Source organism: Hyaena hyaena, unplaced genomic scaffold, assembly GCF_003009895.1.
Source record: "Hyaena hyaena isolate Hyena2069 unplaced genomic scaffold, ASM300989v1 scaffold_32, whole genome shotgun sequence".
Taxonomy (NCBI): Eukaryota; Metazoa; Chordata; class Mammalia; order Carnivora; family Hyaenidae; genus Hyaena; species Hyaena hyaena.
The window spans coordinates 5,890,515-5,907,895 of NW_024080663.1; the positions used below are offsets into that span (position 1 = coordinate 5,890,515).

The 17,381-nt window shown below is 38.2% G+C and overlaps 1 protein-coding gene across 1 annotated transcript in view; it reads left to right on the plus strand.

Annotated features, from left to right (window-relative positions):
- Positions 1-11,665, plus strand: part of ARHGAP29 (Rho GTPase activating protein 29) — a 66,687-nt gene extending 55,022 nt beyond the window's left edge. The window contains exons 17-23 of the mRNA XM_039228469.1: positions 468-607; positions 872-1,060; positions 1,315-1,452; positions 5,673-5,905; positions 7,139-7,469; positions 7,590-7,698; positions 9,767-11,665. Of these exons, the coding sequence (XP_039084400.1) occupies positions 468-607; positions 872-1,060; positions 1,315-1,452; positions 5,673-5,905; positions 7,139-7,469; positions 7,590-7,698; positions 9,767-10,257 (1,631 nt within the window). The 3' untranslated portion in view covers positions 10,258-11,665. The remainder of the gene's footprint in view (positions 1-467; positions 608-871; positions 1,061-1,314; positions 1,453-5,672; positions 5,906-7,138; positions 7,470-7,589; positions 7,699-9,766) is intronic.
- Positions 11,666-17,381: the final 5,716 nt, after the last annotated feature.

Sequence of the window (17,381 nt, forward strand, 5' to 3'; positions counted from 1 at the left end):
TAGTATTATCTATAATTTTATAATGAATTAAGAGTAAAAGTAGCTCTATCTTTAAATGCAAATAATACTCACAAACTAGTCTCATACAGCCAGTTTTCTTTCAAGCTTTAATAGGGGCATTTTCTAAGAGTGTAGTGCCACCTCCATAACACTCTTCCAGGCACTGTGAAGAGTCTATTAATGCCAGTGTAGATTTACTGATTCTGAAAACATTATACCATGCTATTTTAGAAGTATCTTACTGGTTTGGTGGTGATTGTGACCCATTGCTCCAATATTTAATAAATGTTTACCTTGTAAGAGATCTATAAATTGAATGCTTATTTTGATGTTACAGACCCAAAATAATAGCTTTTGGTAATGTATGAATTGTTACAAATTCTAAAGATATTTTTTAAACTTAGTATCATGTGTTATAATTTTTATGCCATTTTATAATTCTTATACTAATTTATTTCTATTTCAAGGACCCAACTCCCTTGGAACATTTAAGAAAACATTGATGTCAAAGGCAGCTCTCACTCACAAGTTTCGAAAATTAAGGTCCCCCACAAAATGTAGGGATTGTGAAGGCATTGTAGTATTCCAAGGTGTTGAATGTGAAGAGGTAAGATCTATCTGGAATTACATTAGCTCCTTTATGCTTTTTGCTGTATACTTTTGTTACTAATTTTATTGATTGAGATCTTGCAGCTATATTTTTAATAAATTAAAATACAGTGTACTTTCTGTAATCTTATATTTCATTTAGATATTACGTGTATTTTCAAACACCAGTGCCTTTTAAACTCGTTTTTGTTATGTTACCACTCTACCTAGTTTGCTCTGTTGTTCAGTTTTAAGGTGAGTTTTAACTGTTATTTTCTTATAGTGTCTCCTTGTTTGTCACCGAAAGTGTTTGGAAAATTTAGTCATCATTTGTGGTCATCAGAAACTTCCAGGGAAAATACACTTATTTGGAGCAGAATTCACACAAGTTGCAAAAAAGGAATCAGATGGCATCCCATTTATACTCAAAATATGTGCTTCAGAGATTGAAAATAGAGCCTTGTGTCTACAGGTACATTGTAACACTTAAAATTAAGTTTAAAAACATAAATGCCTATGTGATTTGCTCTAATGGTGAGACTTTAAAGGAAAACAATGCTCTCAATTTTTAATAAGTAACTGAATTTATTCAGATTTATTTGGAAAATAGTACCTCATTTGGCCCTCGTTTTTTCCTTGAATTGAAATAGACAATCAGATATATTTATATGTCTGCATTTAACCATTGGTACTAAAGGAGAATTTTGCCCAATTTTTTCATTTAAGGGAATTTATCGTGTATGTGGAAACAAAATAAAAACTGAAAAACTGTGTCAAGCCTTGGAAAATGGAATGCACTTGGTAGACATTTCAGAATTTAGTGCACATGACATCTGTGACGTCTTGAAATTATACCTTCGACAGGTAAAGCTTTTACCCTTGAAATGTACCATTAAACAGAAAAAAAAAATAGGACTTGTATTTTGCTGATAACATTTGCTACATATATATTTTCATTGACCAAATCACTGTGTCTCTAATTATTGTACAGATCAAAGAGGATATAAAATACAAGTATAAAGACCAATAATAATAAAAACATTCATTTCCCATCACGCTTAAGAAATTAGAACATTACCCTGTAGAAGGCTCCTGTGTGCCTTTCTCAGGTTGTAGCCCTCAACTTGGCCCCAGTGGTCTTTTCTTTTTTTTTTTTTTTTTTAAATGTTTTATTTATTTCTAGGAGAGAGAGAGACAGCGTGAGCAGGGGAGGGTCAGAGAGAGAGGGAGTCATAGACTGAAACAGGCTCCAGGCTCTGAGCTGGCAGTCAGCACAGAGCCCGACGCGGGGCTCGAACCCACGAACTGTGAGATCATGACCTAAGCGAAAGTCGGACGCTTAACCGACTAAGCCACCCAGGCGCCCCTCCCAGTGGTCTTTTCTAACCTTGTTAATACCTCCTTCTCTTTTCTTAAAAGTTTTAATACCTCTTGTATATTCCTACATGATGCATTGTTAAGTTTTAGGTTCCTGAGAAGAAAGCATAAATCTAGCTTTGTAAGCAAAGGCCATTGTCCAACTTCACCTTCATTGATACTCTCAAATAGCTAATGTGGGAGACCAGTGGGCAAGATCATGAATGCATCCTGGGAACATGAAGTTCAGTGTATCTGGGGCATCATGCAGGGCTTTCAAATAAGCTGAGTACTGGAGATTAAGCAGGAATATGGTCAGGGGTGGGCTGCTCTGTATTTCTTTTTATGCTCACTGTTGAATCTGGGGCTTTTAGGAGTAGATCCAAAGAAAACACTCCTATGGAGTAAAGTAATAATCGGCCTTCGTGGCTTCAGGCAGCAGCTCATGGAGGGGTTGCAGACACAATCAGCACATTGTCATGGTGAGCCAAGTACAAAAAAGATATGGGTCAAGTGCAGCTGCATTCTGTCCCTGAGCAAAAGTGAAGAGATTGTCACAGAGAGCCTAGCAGTGATGGTCTTCACCATTCCCATCTCTGGAGTTCTGTTCTGCATCCAGATCCTTTTTAAGTATTGTGAATATCTGTCATCCTGAGATCTCCCTTCTCCACCTTCTCTCTTCTGAGGGGAACACCTGTCTTCTGTGTCTTGTCTTCCTGTTCATGGTTTGTGCTCCTGTTTTGGTCGTGCTGTCCTTGAGCAAGGTGGAGGAAGACTAGATTCTTGAAATCGTATTTATCTGTAAATGTCTTTATTCTACTTTCTTGAATGGGAGGGAAGAGTATGGATAGTGTGTAAGGTTATAATAGTCTAGGCTGGAAATTCTTTTTCTTCAGAGTTTTGAAGGCTCTTTTTTGAGACATTTTTTTATTGTTCTCTTTGAAGCCTGAAATCTTTCCCGTTTCTGCTTTTTTGTATGAGGCCTGTTACTTTCTCTGAAAGCTTGTCAAATCTTCTTTTTCTCCCCATTGTTTTAAAATTTCACAACCTACACCTTGAGTGAGTGTATTCTCCTATGTCCTTCCAGGCATCCCACAAGCTCTGTCCTCCCTGGTCTTTTGTTCTTGGGACCTTAATTTTGTTGCTTATTTCCTCCTCTCTATTTTCTCTGTATTTTCTTTCTGGAATTTAAATGTGTATACTTGACACCTCGTGCTGGTTCTCTGTTTCCTCATCTTCTCTCTGTTATTCATTTCTTGTTTTGTTTTTGTTTCAACACTTTTTAAAAAGATTTCCTCAGTTTTATCTTCCACATCTACTGTGATCTATTTAATTTCTGAGACATGATTTAATTTCCAACAACTGGGCTGTCTTTCTTTCACAGCATCTTTTTTTAATGAATGTAATATCTTACATATCTGAGATATTCGTAGCTTTTTTCTAGAAAGGATTCTGTTTAGCCTATAGTGCTGTTCAATAGGAATATAATGTGAACCCTATATATAATAGTGAAATTTCTAGGAACCACATAAAAAGGTGAAATTAATTTTAATATTCAACATACTGAAATACCATCTGAACATCTAATCAGTATTTTCAAATTATTGGAAGGAAAGGTTACTGAGTCTTTGAAATCTGGTGTGTATTTTTCATTTAGAGCATACGTCAGTTTGGAATAGCCACATTTCCAGTTCTCAGTAGCCATATGTGGCTAGTGATTACAATATTGCCAGCACAGTTCAAGACCTTCAGTTGGCTTTTTGGAAACTTATTTTGATTTTTGTCTTCAGTGATTGTCTGCTTGAAAGAATTAGAAAGTGAAATCTCTGGAAGTTTTTGAATACATGAAAGCTTTAAAGATTCTGAGCTTTAGTGTCATCTAGAAAGGCTGTCTGGGAAACAGCTGATGTCTGTATCTCTAGGTCTGTGCTCTCAGGCTCACTTGATACCTCACAGAAGGGTCTATGCCTGCCTGTAGATGTGGTGCCAGAACTCTGTGAGCCAAGTTGGGTAAGAAGCCCCCAAGGGTCTCTGCCTCAGCATGCATAGTCACTAAACCCCTATCTGTAGAAGTTGACCACCTGTTGTTTGTGCTTCACATTGCCCATCCAGAGGCCCTCTGTTTTATACTGCCCAGAGAAGAAATCCTCACACTTCTGGGGAAGAGGTTGGTCAGAAGCATGGAGTTGAGACAAGGATCTGGAGATCTAATACTTCTTAAATAGTCCACCCTTCTTCAGGATCAGACTACATAGTGCTGACAGTCTCTGAGTCTCCTATAAATTGTATTGGTTCTCATTTCACCTTTCTCAGGACTGCTGTCATTGCTTGTTTATCTGCTCTTCAGTGGTGAAATGTTGCTTTTCTGCTAGTCTTGAGGGTTTAACTGTGTTTTAGTGGTACAAATGTTGGATCCGCCATGTTAGCCCAGGAAACTATTTCTATTTCTTTTTATAGGGTGTTCACATTTTGTAGAATTAGCTGAAAAATGGAGACAGAGTATCTCTCAATGGCTTTTAATCTCACAATGATTCATCCTTTCTCTCATCTAGCCAGTCAGGGAGAGGAAATAAGTGGGGTCAAGTACTATTCCATCTCAGGAATACTATGGGACCAACACTTTAGTTTGGGGAAACCATGCTCAATTCTTACAGTATTAGAGAGTAGTCTTCATTTTACTTCTATATGGGAAATCTGAAGGCTCAAGAGGCTAAGTGACCTCCTTTAGATCTGAGAGCAGTAGAGGTAAAAATTAATGTCAAGGCTTCTCTTCTCTGGGACCAGCTGGGACCAGGAGAGGTGGGAGCCAACCTCACCACAGATAGTACAGGACACCAGCTAGCCAGAGATATGCTGTTTCCATCACTGAGCAGTGGAAACATTAAAATCACTTATGTCAGTAGGGAGATCAAGGTGGCAGAGTTTGAGAGAGGAGCTTTTTCTTTAACCCACTTATGGCAATTCAAGTTGTACTTAAAAATTAGATAAAATGTTGACAGTGTCTTTCTTGTAAGCCATATTGTCTTATGCCGGTCTTCAATCTGGCCAAAGTAAAACACAAGGACCCCGTAGTAATTTGTTCTCTGTCTACCCCATACCCATAAAATTCAGATATAAGCTTTTTCGAATTAATGTTTTTAATAGGACTTTTAATATGGCTTTAATAAAACAGCTGAAGATCTTGCTCACTTTGGGGCAGTCATGAATGTAATTGGTATAGGATATAGCAGAGTTTTAAAATCCCATCGTGCAGCTTTAGGTTTTAAAAAGTTTTACCCGGGGCACCTGGGTGGCTCAGTCAGTTACACGTCAGACTTCGGCTCAGGTCAAAACTCATGGTTCGTGGATTTGAGCCCCGCATCAGGCTCTGTGCTGACAGCTCAGAGCCTGGAGCCTGTTTCAGATTCTGTATCTCCCTCACTCTCTGCCCTTCCCCCACTCATGCTCTGTCTCTGTCTCAAAAATAAATAAACTATAAAAATTTTTAAAAAAATAAAGTTTTACCAATTATGAATTAAATCATATTTAATATAGGTGTAATTTTTGGCAATGTTGTCAGATTCACTTTATAGATCGCATCGGTAACAAACTATATATTTATAATGAAGATTAACCTTAAATCCTGCGAATCTGAATGGACATGCTGAATCACTCCGTAGTATTCAGTAAATTATTAATGAGGGAAAAATGGACAGATTGATATTCCTAATGTAATTTTATTTCTTTAGCTCCCAGAACCATTCATTTTATTCAGATTGTACAAGGAATTTATAGACCTTGCAAAAGAGATCCAACATGTAAATGAAGAACAGGAGTCAAAAAAGGATAACCCTGAGGACAAAAAATGGCCAAGTACATGTATAGAAGTAAACCGAATTCTTATAAAAAGCAAGGACCTTCTAAGACAACTGCCAGTGTCAAATTTTAACAGTCTTCATTACCTCATAGTTCACCTTAAGCGGTAAGAATTTTGTACAAGACAGGCATTCGTTAGTGGGTGGATTATTGATCCGTTTTTTGGTTTTGCTTTTTTTGGTTTTTTAAAAAGTGTAGCAAAATACACATAAATTTACCATCTTAACCACTTTTCAGTGTACGGTTCAGTAGTATTAAGTACATTCATATTGTTGTGTTTTTAAAAGGAACATCTTATTTCTAATATGTGTTAGGGAAAGGGAGACATTGAATATACGTTCTTGCAGCTAACATCTTTCCCTCAGATGCCTCCTATGTGCCAGGCTCTGGCTGGGAAATCAGCATGAGAATGTAAGGTTTCTGTCATCTGTTGTGCTTGTCAGCTTGAGGGCAGACCTGCAGACAAGTGCAGCTGCATCATCATTCTTGTCCTAACGGAGCCATGCACAGCATGCAGAGGGAGATGGGGGGGTTCGAAGGTCGTGACTCAGAGAAGGTAGCCCCTTAGCCAGACGTGACAAACAGGGTGGTGGTTTGGTCCAAGAATCTGTGAAGGAGCATTCCAGGTAGAAGGTAACAGATACAGAGACACGAGATAAGCTTGCATTTGGGAAGTATAGGTAATTTGGTTAGGCTAGGACAAAGCAAGCAGTAGCTTGAAGTGAGTTAGGCAGAGGCCTGATAAAGTCATACATACCTGCCAGATGAGCTGACCGTCTTCCGTCTGTACCTACTGAAGAATTTTGAGCCAGGAATTTAACATGTTTAGATTCGCTTGTTAGAGCTTTCTGGCAGCCAAATGGAGAATGGGTTGGAGAGGGTCCTTTACTGCAATTCAGAACTTCTTGGGTAGTCTAGAAGTGAAAGGTGTAGAGAGCTTGAGCAGAGCCAGAGCAGCGGGAGTGGTGATAGGGCAAAGAGATCTTTAGGAGGCAGAATCAAAAGACTGGTTGTGGCAGTGAGAGGGAAATTGACAATGTTTACGTTTCCAGCATAAGCATCTGGAGGATGTGCTATATACTAAGATGGGAGCAGCTTTTAGGGGTTGTTTCTGCTTTTCTGCTGGTGAAACTTTATTAGTTCTTTCTAGTTACTTAAATTTGATCCTAATACTATGAAACCCAATTTGGTATGTGGTCAATATCTAATCAAATAAATATATCCTTTTTCTAGACTTCTACCACCCATTTTTCCTCCACCCTTCCCAACCCATAGTAAACTACCATCAAGGAAATCCAATAGGCGAATCCAAGACAGCTTTCTGTGTTCTGTTTCACAGAGTCGTGGATCATGCAGAAGAAAACAAAATGAACTCCAAAAATTTGGGGGTGATATTTGGCCCAAGTCTCATTAGGCCAAGGCCCACAACAGCACCTGTCACCATCTCCTCTCTTGCTGAATACTCAAATCAAGCACGGTTGGTAGAGTTCCTCATTTCTTACTCACAGAAGATCTTCGATGGGTCCCTACAGCCACAAGATGTAGTTGTGTGTAGCATAGGTGGTGTTGCACCTCATGTCGATCAAGGCTGTCTTCCAAAGCCTCTGTTGTCACCAGAAGAAAGAGACCTGGAACACTCTACCAAGTCATTGTTTTTCTCTTCAAAGGAAGTGAGTTTTGACCTTTATGGAATTGTGTTGGAACTTTGTAATGTTTGTATTAAGTGAGAAATCTTTGAATCGTTTTAAGGTGTGTTTTACTTCTTACGTTTGAAAATTCTCCATCAACAGGATATGCATACTGTGGATAGTGAAACCAAAAGTTTTGATCCAGCTACATCATTTGAGGAATCAGAACGAAAGCAAAATGTGTTAGAAAAATGTGATGCATGTCTCACCGGTGAGTGGCCATGTAAAATACATGTTTGCTGACTTAAAACTGTGCCATTTAACTATGTCTAAAAGCCAAAATGAATGAAGTTGAGAGAAACCAGAAAAAGAAACTTCAGTAGTAAAAATGGATCTGTACTGGCCATTAAAAAGTTGCTGTTTACTATACCTTACATTTAAATGAATGTCGTTCTTTACAATAAGACATCTTGGAGTTCATAGTTATTTTTGTCCCTTTCCGAAAAATTCTTTTTCATTTTTGCCATCAGTTAAAGTGAAGGCTGGAAAGTGTTGAGCAGTATGAATTATCATATGTCTATTATAGATCATTGTACTGATCTAACTACTCATAACAAGTCAACTAGAATCCTAAAATTAAAAATAGACTCCTAATCGCTTCTCAGCCTTTTGGCTAAGATCAGGTGTAAAAATAGACTCCTAAAACTCCTAAAATTTTTTTCAAAAGCCTTTACCTGTCACTTTTCACATATTAAGCACAAATATGTGTATATCTTTTTTTATTTTCTTGACTACAGTCATTTTATTCACTGTATGATAAGTTTAGTTGCAGTGATTAGTAGCTGTCAAGCTGGTGAAAGGCTTCCATTTGTTACTATAATGCTATATATCACAGCATTATAAGTGTGATATAAGAACATAAGTTCCAATTTTTAAAAATGTAGTGATATCCATTAAATTTGATGTGTAATCCTGTATCAGTGATCATCGCCTGATAGGTACTAAAAAGTAAGGGCGCTAACATTCATTAAATATATGCCTGCTCTGTGCTGAGCACTGTGATTATTGTTTGATTCCGTATATCTGAGTTGATCTTCCTAACAGTTCTGTGCTGTAAGGTAGGTAGTATCAGCCCCATTTGACTCATAGCCTCTTAGTCTGAGAGAGGTTAAAGTCAAAGGTCATGCCCCTGATAAATTGTTTAGTCAGTATTTGAACTTATATCTGTGCTTTTTTCACTGTTGTGATCTAGGGCTCCCAATTAGGAACAGCAGTTCTCATAAATGTCATTTTTTGAGTGCATATTATATACCAGATAATTCTGCACATTTCTTATGACTACATCATTTAGGCAACACCACATCATCATAGATACAATTATGATTTTTTTTTCTTGGTAGATAAAGACACTTAGGGACAGTGACAGTGCCTTGGCCGGCAAGTGGGCTTCAGAGCCTGCACTCTTACCCATTGCACGATAAGTTAGTCCCTCGAGACTTGAACGTATTTTACTTGGTGTCCATAGCCCGACTACAGCCACTCAGTTCCCTTAGAGGGGCCCTTACATGTGGGGAGGAACCTGGGAAGGCAACACGAGACAGCGTTGCCCTGGAAGCCAGGGGCAGACGGGTCAGCGGTGTCACGTAAGGAAGAGGGTCACCCAACATGGAGACTGACCAGTGATTCTGATGGCCTCCTGTCTGCAAAGCTCTGCCCCAGAGATGTGGGGGGAGGGCCTGGCAACAGGGGAAAGGGCTGCATGCTGTGCTCAGGGCAGCTGAAGTTCAAAGCCAGAATGGTGCCGAGGCACAGGCTTGTTTGATGTTTCCCAGCAGTAAAGAGGAACATGAGCAGAGGGCAGGAATTTTCCAGAATGGGAATTTTTCGGGGGAGACACTGCAAAAAGGGACAAGGTTTGAAGGAGCTGCGCACTCTAGTTTGATGAAACGTGGACCATGGGTCCAGACTCTATAGGAGAGAAAAGAAAGTAAGCCTGGGAGTAAACAGAAATGGGGAGAATGACATTTTGTTTCTGTTTTTGTTTTTTACTAAAACCACAACTATTCAAACTCAGTTGGACAGGATGAATGTTATAGTGCATTTATTAGTTGATCAGATAAGAAGGGGCATCTAAGGCATCTAATAGGATATGTTTTCACTGTGGGTTGAATGGAACTGAAAATAGCAGATTGAACTCTGCATAGATAATTGAGAATAACTTGGAAAAATACGTAAGACTCTTGCTGTTCTGATTGGCTGTTCATCTATAAATGAGTTAGACCTCTTATTAACCACATGCTGTGAAGTTTGATTTTTAAATAAATCTTTTCCTTTTTTAGACAACAAAGTGCGTTTGCTTGTAGACCAAGAGCTTGAATCAGCATCACAGAAGATGGAAGATGTTTGTAAAAGCTCCAAGCCTCTTACTCTGAAATCAGATAGGGAAACAAACAGTGTTGAGAGGCACACTCCAAGGACCAAGATCAGACCTGTAAGTTTGCCTGTAGATAGACTGCTTCTTCTTGCAAGCCCTCCTAATGAGAGAAATGTCAGACATATGGGAAATGTAAATTCAGACAAGTTTTGCAAGAATCCTACCTTTGAAGGAGTTAATAAGAAAGATACTCCTACTGTTGGTTGTTCCAAATTGGATGGCTTTGAGCAGTCAATTCTACAAAGCCCTCAGGAGAAACAGTGGGAACAAAATGGCCTAACTGTAAAGACTGCAGTGACTGTGCCCAGCGTGTTCCAGGACAGAGGCCTGACCACGAGCACCAGGACCACTGGGGGCCACCCAGTCAGTGCCGCCCAGCCCAGTAAGCCATACTAAGAACCAGTGAGGCCAGCGAGACAGGTGTCCGGAAGACGGTCCTCTGACTCCTGCCCTCCTGCTTCCGTCCGAGCGCCCAGAACACTGCAGCCCCAGCATTGGACAACGTTTTATAAACCACGTGCTCCCACGGGTGGTGCCAAAGGGGACGAGGAAAAGCCTGCAGCTCCCTCCCCAGCACCGCCTCCCAGCACAACTCCTGCTCCCCAAGGGCACGCGCTAAGAACGGTGCCAGACTCTGAAAGTGCCCCAGCTGCCCCGGGGCAGCCCACCGGGAAGCCTAGAGAGAGCCCTGAGGAGCGGGACTTGCCCGACGTGCCTCCTGCGTGTCAGAGACCGAGGCTAAAACGAATGCAACAATTCGAAGACCTTGAAGATGAAATCCCGCAGTTTGTGTAGGATTGTCAGAATTCAGCTTTTCTTTTTTGTTGTTTTGTTTTGTGGTATTATGTTTTGTGAAAGAAACTTTTGACAGGGCTCCTTTTGTATAGTATTGCCAAATCATGGATTTTGCTTTTTGTGGTCGTACTACATTATACTGTGTTGGTTATATTGAATGGTAGATTGTTTTCATAGGGCCCCATCTGTGCCTCACTGGAATTATCTGTATTTTTAAAGTTGTGAATAAATAGGTGGACTCGTGTTTTTTAAAGTTCAGTTGATTTTTCCCATAAAATGGTCCATTGAAGTGCATCCCTAATATATGATATAGTTCTCAGCTAATAGGTGCAATTGGGGAAAATCAGCTTTATTTTTTGAAGTGAAACTACGTTGCTTATTTATAAAAGAAGTATTTCTGAATGCAAGTGCCTGAAAGATCTTTGTTTGGTATGATTGTTTTGTTCACAGAATTTTATAGTGTGTCTTTGACCAATCATATGGTATATATGTAACCTTCTATTTTTCAATTGACAGTTCACTTTTTAATATTTACATAATGGCCAAAAGGCTTGCAAATCTCTAATTGCATTTTGGTTAATTGCCAGATTTTCCATGTGGTAGTCAGTTGAATTGTACAAAGAAAATGCACTTAAGCTTGTTTCTAAATTACATAGTTCAGCTATGCCTTATTTGGCTTTAAATGGTTTTAATACATTTAATATTTTTTTACCTCTTGGCTTTGTTCTACATAAACTTTTGTTGTTCAACAGTTCTGAGCCCTTTGGTATTTTATATAATGGTCCAAAAATGTTTTAAAATTCAATGCATTTCCTCTTCATATTGTCTGTTCTTTTTTTTTTTTTTTTAAACCACTCCTTTGGTATGAAATGTTTTCACTTTTAAGTAATTCTGTGTACTTTTTCTATCAGACTTTTAACCATTGACAATGTGTGTTTCATCCAAATCAGGCAAAGATTTATTTAAGTTCATTCTAAGAGTATAGTTCAGTAAGAATATAGTTCATTCTAAGAATATAGTTCAGGCTCATTTGGAACTTGAGAGAAGGGGTAGATGATTGGATGGATATATTTCATTTATAAAATTCCCAGTTTTTAGAACTAATACAGTTCCGTTATTTTCTGGGTTTCATCATTTTGCCTAAAATAGGATATAAAAGGGACAAAAAAGTAAAATATCCTCTTTTTCTGTGTGAATTCTATTTGTAGTAAATGCTTTTATATGACTGTGTTATACTTGATAAAAAAAAATACATGTGTGTGTGCGCACAGGCCTGTTTAATGATTTTAAGTTCTTGTGGCTTCTCTGAAATTGTTGCCTCATAGGGTATGAGCCTTTACATTTTATTAACCATTGGCTTAGTGGTCAGCCCTTGGGCTTATACATCCCCTACTGTATAACATGGAATGCATTTTAGGATGTTGCTAGTATGACATTAGAGACTAGGGAGAAATAAGTAACTCACTCCTTTGTTCTGGAGCCCTGTTTTTAGTCTTTATTGTACAGAATATAAAAGAATTGTATTGCAACAAAAATCTAAAAAGTAAATAAGAGCCAACATTTATTGATCCTTCTCTTTGTGCCACGAACTCTGCTAAATTCCTACATAAATGATTTCATTTCAGCTTCACTGCAACCTAAAGGTAAGTACTTTACTATTCCTGTGTGACAGATAAGGAAACTGAGGCTCAGTTATGATGTGCTCTAGGTTCCATGGGTTCTTAAAGCAGGGCTGTCAGACTCTTGGTGGTTAGTCCTCTTACTGTGTTATTACTAAGTAATATTAGGTAGTATTTAACAATAGAAAATGCACCTTAAAATTTTTTTTCATTGTAGTAAAATATGTGTAACATAAAATTAGCTATTTTAACCATTTTTAGGTATACAGTAACATTAACTACATTCACATTGTTCTGCAACTGTTACCACTATCCCTTCTCCAGAATTTTCTTATCATCCCATACTGAAGCTTAGAAAATCTACGTTTAAACTCCTTTAGCTTTCTTTTAATGTATTCAAACAACAGAGTCAAAAAATATGACGTAGAATCAACTGGCCTCTCTGTTTCCTTTTTTTGTTTTTTATTAATGTTTTTTTACTTATTTCTGAGAGAGAGAGAGAGAGCACATGAGCAGGGGAGGGACAGAGAGAGAGGGAGACACAGAATCCGAAACAGGCTCCAGGCTCTGAGCTGTCAGCACAGAGCCCAACGCTGGGCTCAGACCCACGAACCATGAGATCATGACCTGAGCCAAAGTCGGATGCCCAACTGACTGAGCCACCCAGGCGCCCCTCCTCTTGCTGTTAAAGCTCACATGTGAGAGTTCCACTTGGGCCTTTCTGTCTTTAGGGCCCTCCAGCATCTCATCTGGCTTCATCTGTCTGTCTACAGGTGCTTCTAGTTTCCTGGGACATTAAACAGGTATCTCCTGGGAAGGTGTTGCTGTTTCTAGAGTACTCACTGTGTCCTGCTTTACTCAGTAATGTGGCAGCAATTCCTCATAGGAAGTTGTTTTATGATACGGAAAGAATGTGAGTCAAGGGAAAGAGGAATAGTGGAAAGTCCTTTTAGAGCTGCCACGCCACCAGAAAGGTTTGTGGAAAGCATTCAAGTTTGCAAGAAGCCATTTGTGAAGGGTTGGTCCAGACTTTCTTAGATAGGCTTATTTTACATGCTGAGAAGTTCATTAGCATCTATAAATACTTAAAGTCACTTTTAGTGCACTTCAGGCAATGTATTGCTTTTGATGTAGAGATGAAGAAGAGATGATCCCTGTGAAGGACTTGTCCAGAGATCTCAGAAGCAAATGAAATCACTCCTCCCTTCCTTGAGTGATTAAAATTAATTTAAACATGATACTAAAGCTACACCATTCCCAGCTAACATTGTGTTGCTTACAGCATTTGTACAGCTATAAAAATCTCTTTAAATGGCAACCGTTGTATATTCTTATGATAAGTTATCATCAATGTAATCTCTGAGTTTTTCTTTCCTAGAGGCAGGAAATTGTTTTGCTGTGCCAATATGATAATATATGTGGACAGTTCAGTAACATCTGGAGTTTAGCAGAGTTGCTACATTCACAATCAATATGCAAATGTCGGTTGTATTCCTACATATCAGCAACTAATAGGCCATAAAAGTTTTCAGAAAGATCTCTTAAAATAAATTTGAAATACCTAAGAATAAATCTCACAAAATGTATACATGATCTTCACGGATACAATTTAGACTCTATCAAGAAGCATTTAAAGAGATTTTGGAAAAAATGGAGTGTTCTGTGATGTGCATGGATTGGAAGCCTTGATATTGTAAAGGTGTTCATTTACCTTCCATTTATCGATTCAAATGTAAGTCTCCAATATAATTTTGAAAGTAATTTGCAGACATGATTCCCCATTCTCCTTAAATACTTTAATGATATTTCCCTAAAACAAGAACACTCCGATGTAATCACAGTATGGCAATCAAAATCAGGAAATTAACATTGATGTAGGACATCTAATCCAAAGACCACATTCAGATTTGCTGATTGTCCCATGTTCTTGGCTCCAGCACCCTAATGCATGATCAAGTGGTGCATTTCGTTGTCCTGTCTCTTACCTCCTTTGATCTGGAACAGTTTTTCAGTCTTTTCTTTCATGACCTTGATTTTTTTGAAGAGTATAAGCCAGGTACTTTATGTAGCATGTCTTTCAGTTTGGGTTTATCCAATTTTTCCTCAGGATCTACATTTTTTTTGGAAATGGTATTCTTCTCATTATATCCTACAAGGAGATACACAATGTCAAATCGTTCCATTGCTGGTGATGTTAAGTTTGATCACTTGGTTAGGATAGTATCTATCAGTTTTGTCAATTTAAAATTAATAAAAAGAACTTTGTGAGGAGAGTTTTTGAGACTATGTGAAGGGCCTGTTTCCCATCAAATTGTCACCAGTTTGAGTCTATTCACACCTCTTGCCTGAATCAATTATTTCTGTTCTGGTTGTCAAATGGTGAATTCATCATTGCTTATGCTTTGGTTGATATTCTGTGAGGAAAAGCAGTCCCTTCTCCATTCATTTATTTGTTTATTCATTTATATCAATGTGGACTCATGAATTCCTCCTTTATTCATTAATTCCTCTATATGACTCATTTATTTTGATACTGAACTTTTTCCAGATTTGGTCTATGGGAGTCTATTCCACCTTGTTTCTATGTCCTTTAGATTTAAAAAAAAATTTTTTTTAATGTTTGTTTATCTTTGAGAGACAGAGACCGAAGAGTGAGCATAGGGGGAACACAGAAAGAGACAGAATCAGAAGCAGGCTCCAGGCTCTGAGCTGTCAGCACAGAGCCTGACATGGGGCTCAAACTCACAAACTGTGAGATCATGACCTGAGTCAAAGTAGGACGCTTAACTGACTTGAGCCACCCAGGCACCCCTGTCCTTTTGATTTTTTGAGCTCTTCCTTATTTTTTGGCACATTAAGGTATCCCAAGCTTATCTTGTACTTTTTCCCGAGCAACCTTGGTTCCTTTAAATGGAAAGTAGTTTATGGAAACCAAGACCTGAGAAGTGCTCATTGCTTCTGGAGAGTCATTGGTTTTAAGCCCTATTGGCAGACAGATCAAAGAAACGTGTGTGCACACACAGACAGATAGCTATATGTATATCTATATGCACATATATATTGAAAAACCTTGACATTGGTACCTTCAATTCTAATTCAATACTTCACAGTTTAATCTAGTATTTCCCTTTCCATATTCGTAACTCTTTTCTCTCATAGTGAGAAATCTGGCTCCCATAATCCTAATTCCTGATGGAATGGTCAGGATTGACATCATTAGGGTCAAGGCTCAGCTGGCCTGGTCCTTATGGTTGAGACTAGGGTTTCAACTGGCATATTAGAGAGTGGTGTGGTCAGGACAGTGCAGTGGTGGGTGATATATTTGACATATTTGGAGCTAGGTGGCCAGTGCAGCAGCTAGTACTGCCGGGAGGTTGGAACATAAAGAGTAAGCAAATAATCTGGCTGAATCTTCCACCCCAACCAGAAGGAAGGGAAAGGACAAATTCATGATCTTTTGATAATGAACAAGTTAATAAGTATTTGCTTACCAAAGTCACTAGGAAAAATCTGCAAATGAAAGGTTCTACATATCAGAAATTTTTAAACATGCATGGATATATTTATGACATTTATAGAAAGTTTTAAATTATTTTAATATCCCTTTTTGTTCCCACTCTAATACTTGCAAGTAAAATTTAAATATTAATACTTCCTGTAATAACTAAGCCATATTACATATTATGCTGTTTTTTAATGTCTTTACAACTAAAGTTTAATTACCCTATATACATAAAATTTACATACTTTTCAGAAAATAGAGAGAAAAAGACTATTTGCCCATGTTTCTGAGTTACAATTGTGAACAGACCAATGCGCTTTTTCCTTGTCTAGAGATTGCTAATTGGTAAATGAACGTGGCCCTGAAATAAAACTCAGGACATAGAGCAAGTATGGTGAGATCTTATTTACAGTTGTAGCCACAGAGCCTGACACATTATGGTTGCTCTCCACTAAATTAATCATCTGTATCTCATTTCATTTTACACCGGAAATTTGCTTTTTGAGAGCTACTTCCAGTGAATTAAAAACTTTCCTGCATCCAGCTGTTTTCTTCAAAGTTGTGAGAGTTCATGTAGCCAGGTGTCCATGAAATCAGACCGTGCTGTGATTCAGCACAGAACGCCATGAACCTGTGAATTCTCCATCTACCAGTGCAGATACATATGTAACTCAGATTCACTGGGAGATTTAAATGGCTTTTTGTTTTAAATTGAATCATAAACGCGGAAGTGTGCAATCTATGTGTGTCACTTAAAGAATAAAATGAACTCCCAGTACCCACTTCAGCGAATGTTAGGGAGACAGCTGAGCAGCCTCCCTGATCACATGACTGTCTCTCCCCTCCTTCTCCTCCAATACACACGCCCTCTCTGGTGTAACCTGTGTCCTGAATTCTATGTTCATCATTTCCTGGCTTTTAAAAAAATTTGCTCTCTATGTATTATTTAATTTTGACTGTTTCTTTAACCTTTTACAGGTAGCGTCATTGAATCTTCTGGGGCTTTTTTCTTACATTAGTGTTTTTGAGATTAACCCATATAAACGTTTGTAGCTGCAAATCTATTTTTCCTTTTGTAAACTACTGTAAAGTATTCCTGTGGTAAATTTACCCAGCAAATAGTCTTAACTGCCTTTTTCAGATGAGCAAATAACTTCAAAGAGATTAATTAACTTACTATATGTTATGTATATTCAAGTGCTAACACTTGAATCCAGATGTCTTTATTACAAATGCTGTCATTTCTAAATTACTTCATCTTCAATTTTTAAGCCAGAAGCTGTCATAAATAATATACTTTCAGGCTAAAGTTTTTCTTACTAGTTGCTAGGATACTGAAATTTAGGGTTATATTCTGACTCCAAGGTCATTTTTAGCATATGTATTAAAGTTTATTCATTTCTTAAAACCACTGCATCTGAAATTGATGATGTTTTTCTGGGTTGCAGTCAGTTTTGTAGGTTAAACTTTGCTAATGAGAGAATAACAGAGCAGTGATGGAATAAACAAAACAATTCTACCCCTCCACACTCCATTCCAAAAGAGTAGTTTGAAAAACAGTGCTGTAATGGGAGGCTATTGAGGAATTTAAGCGTATAGACAAT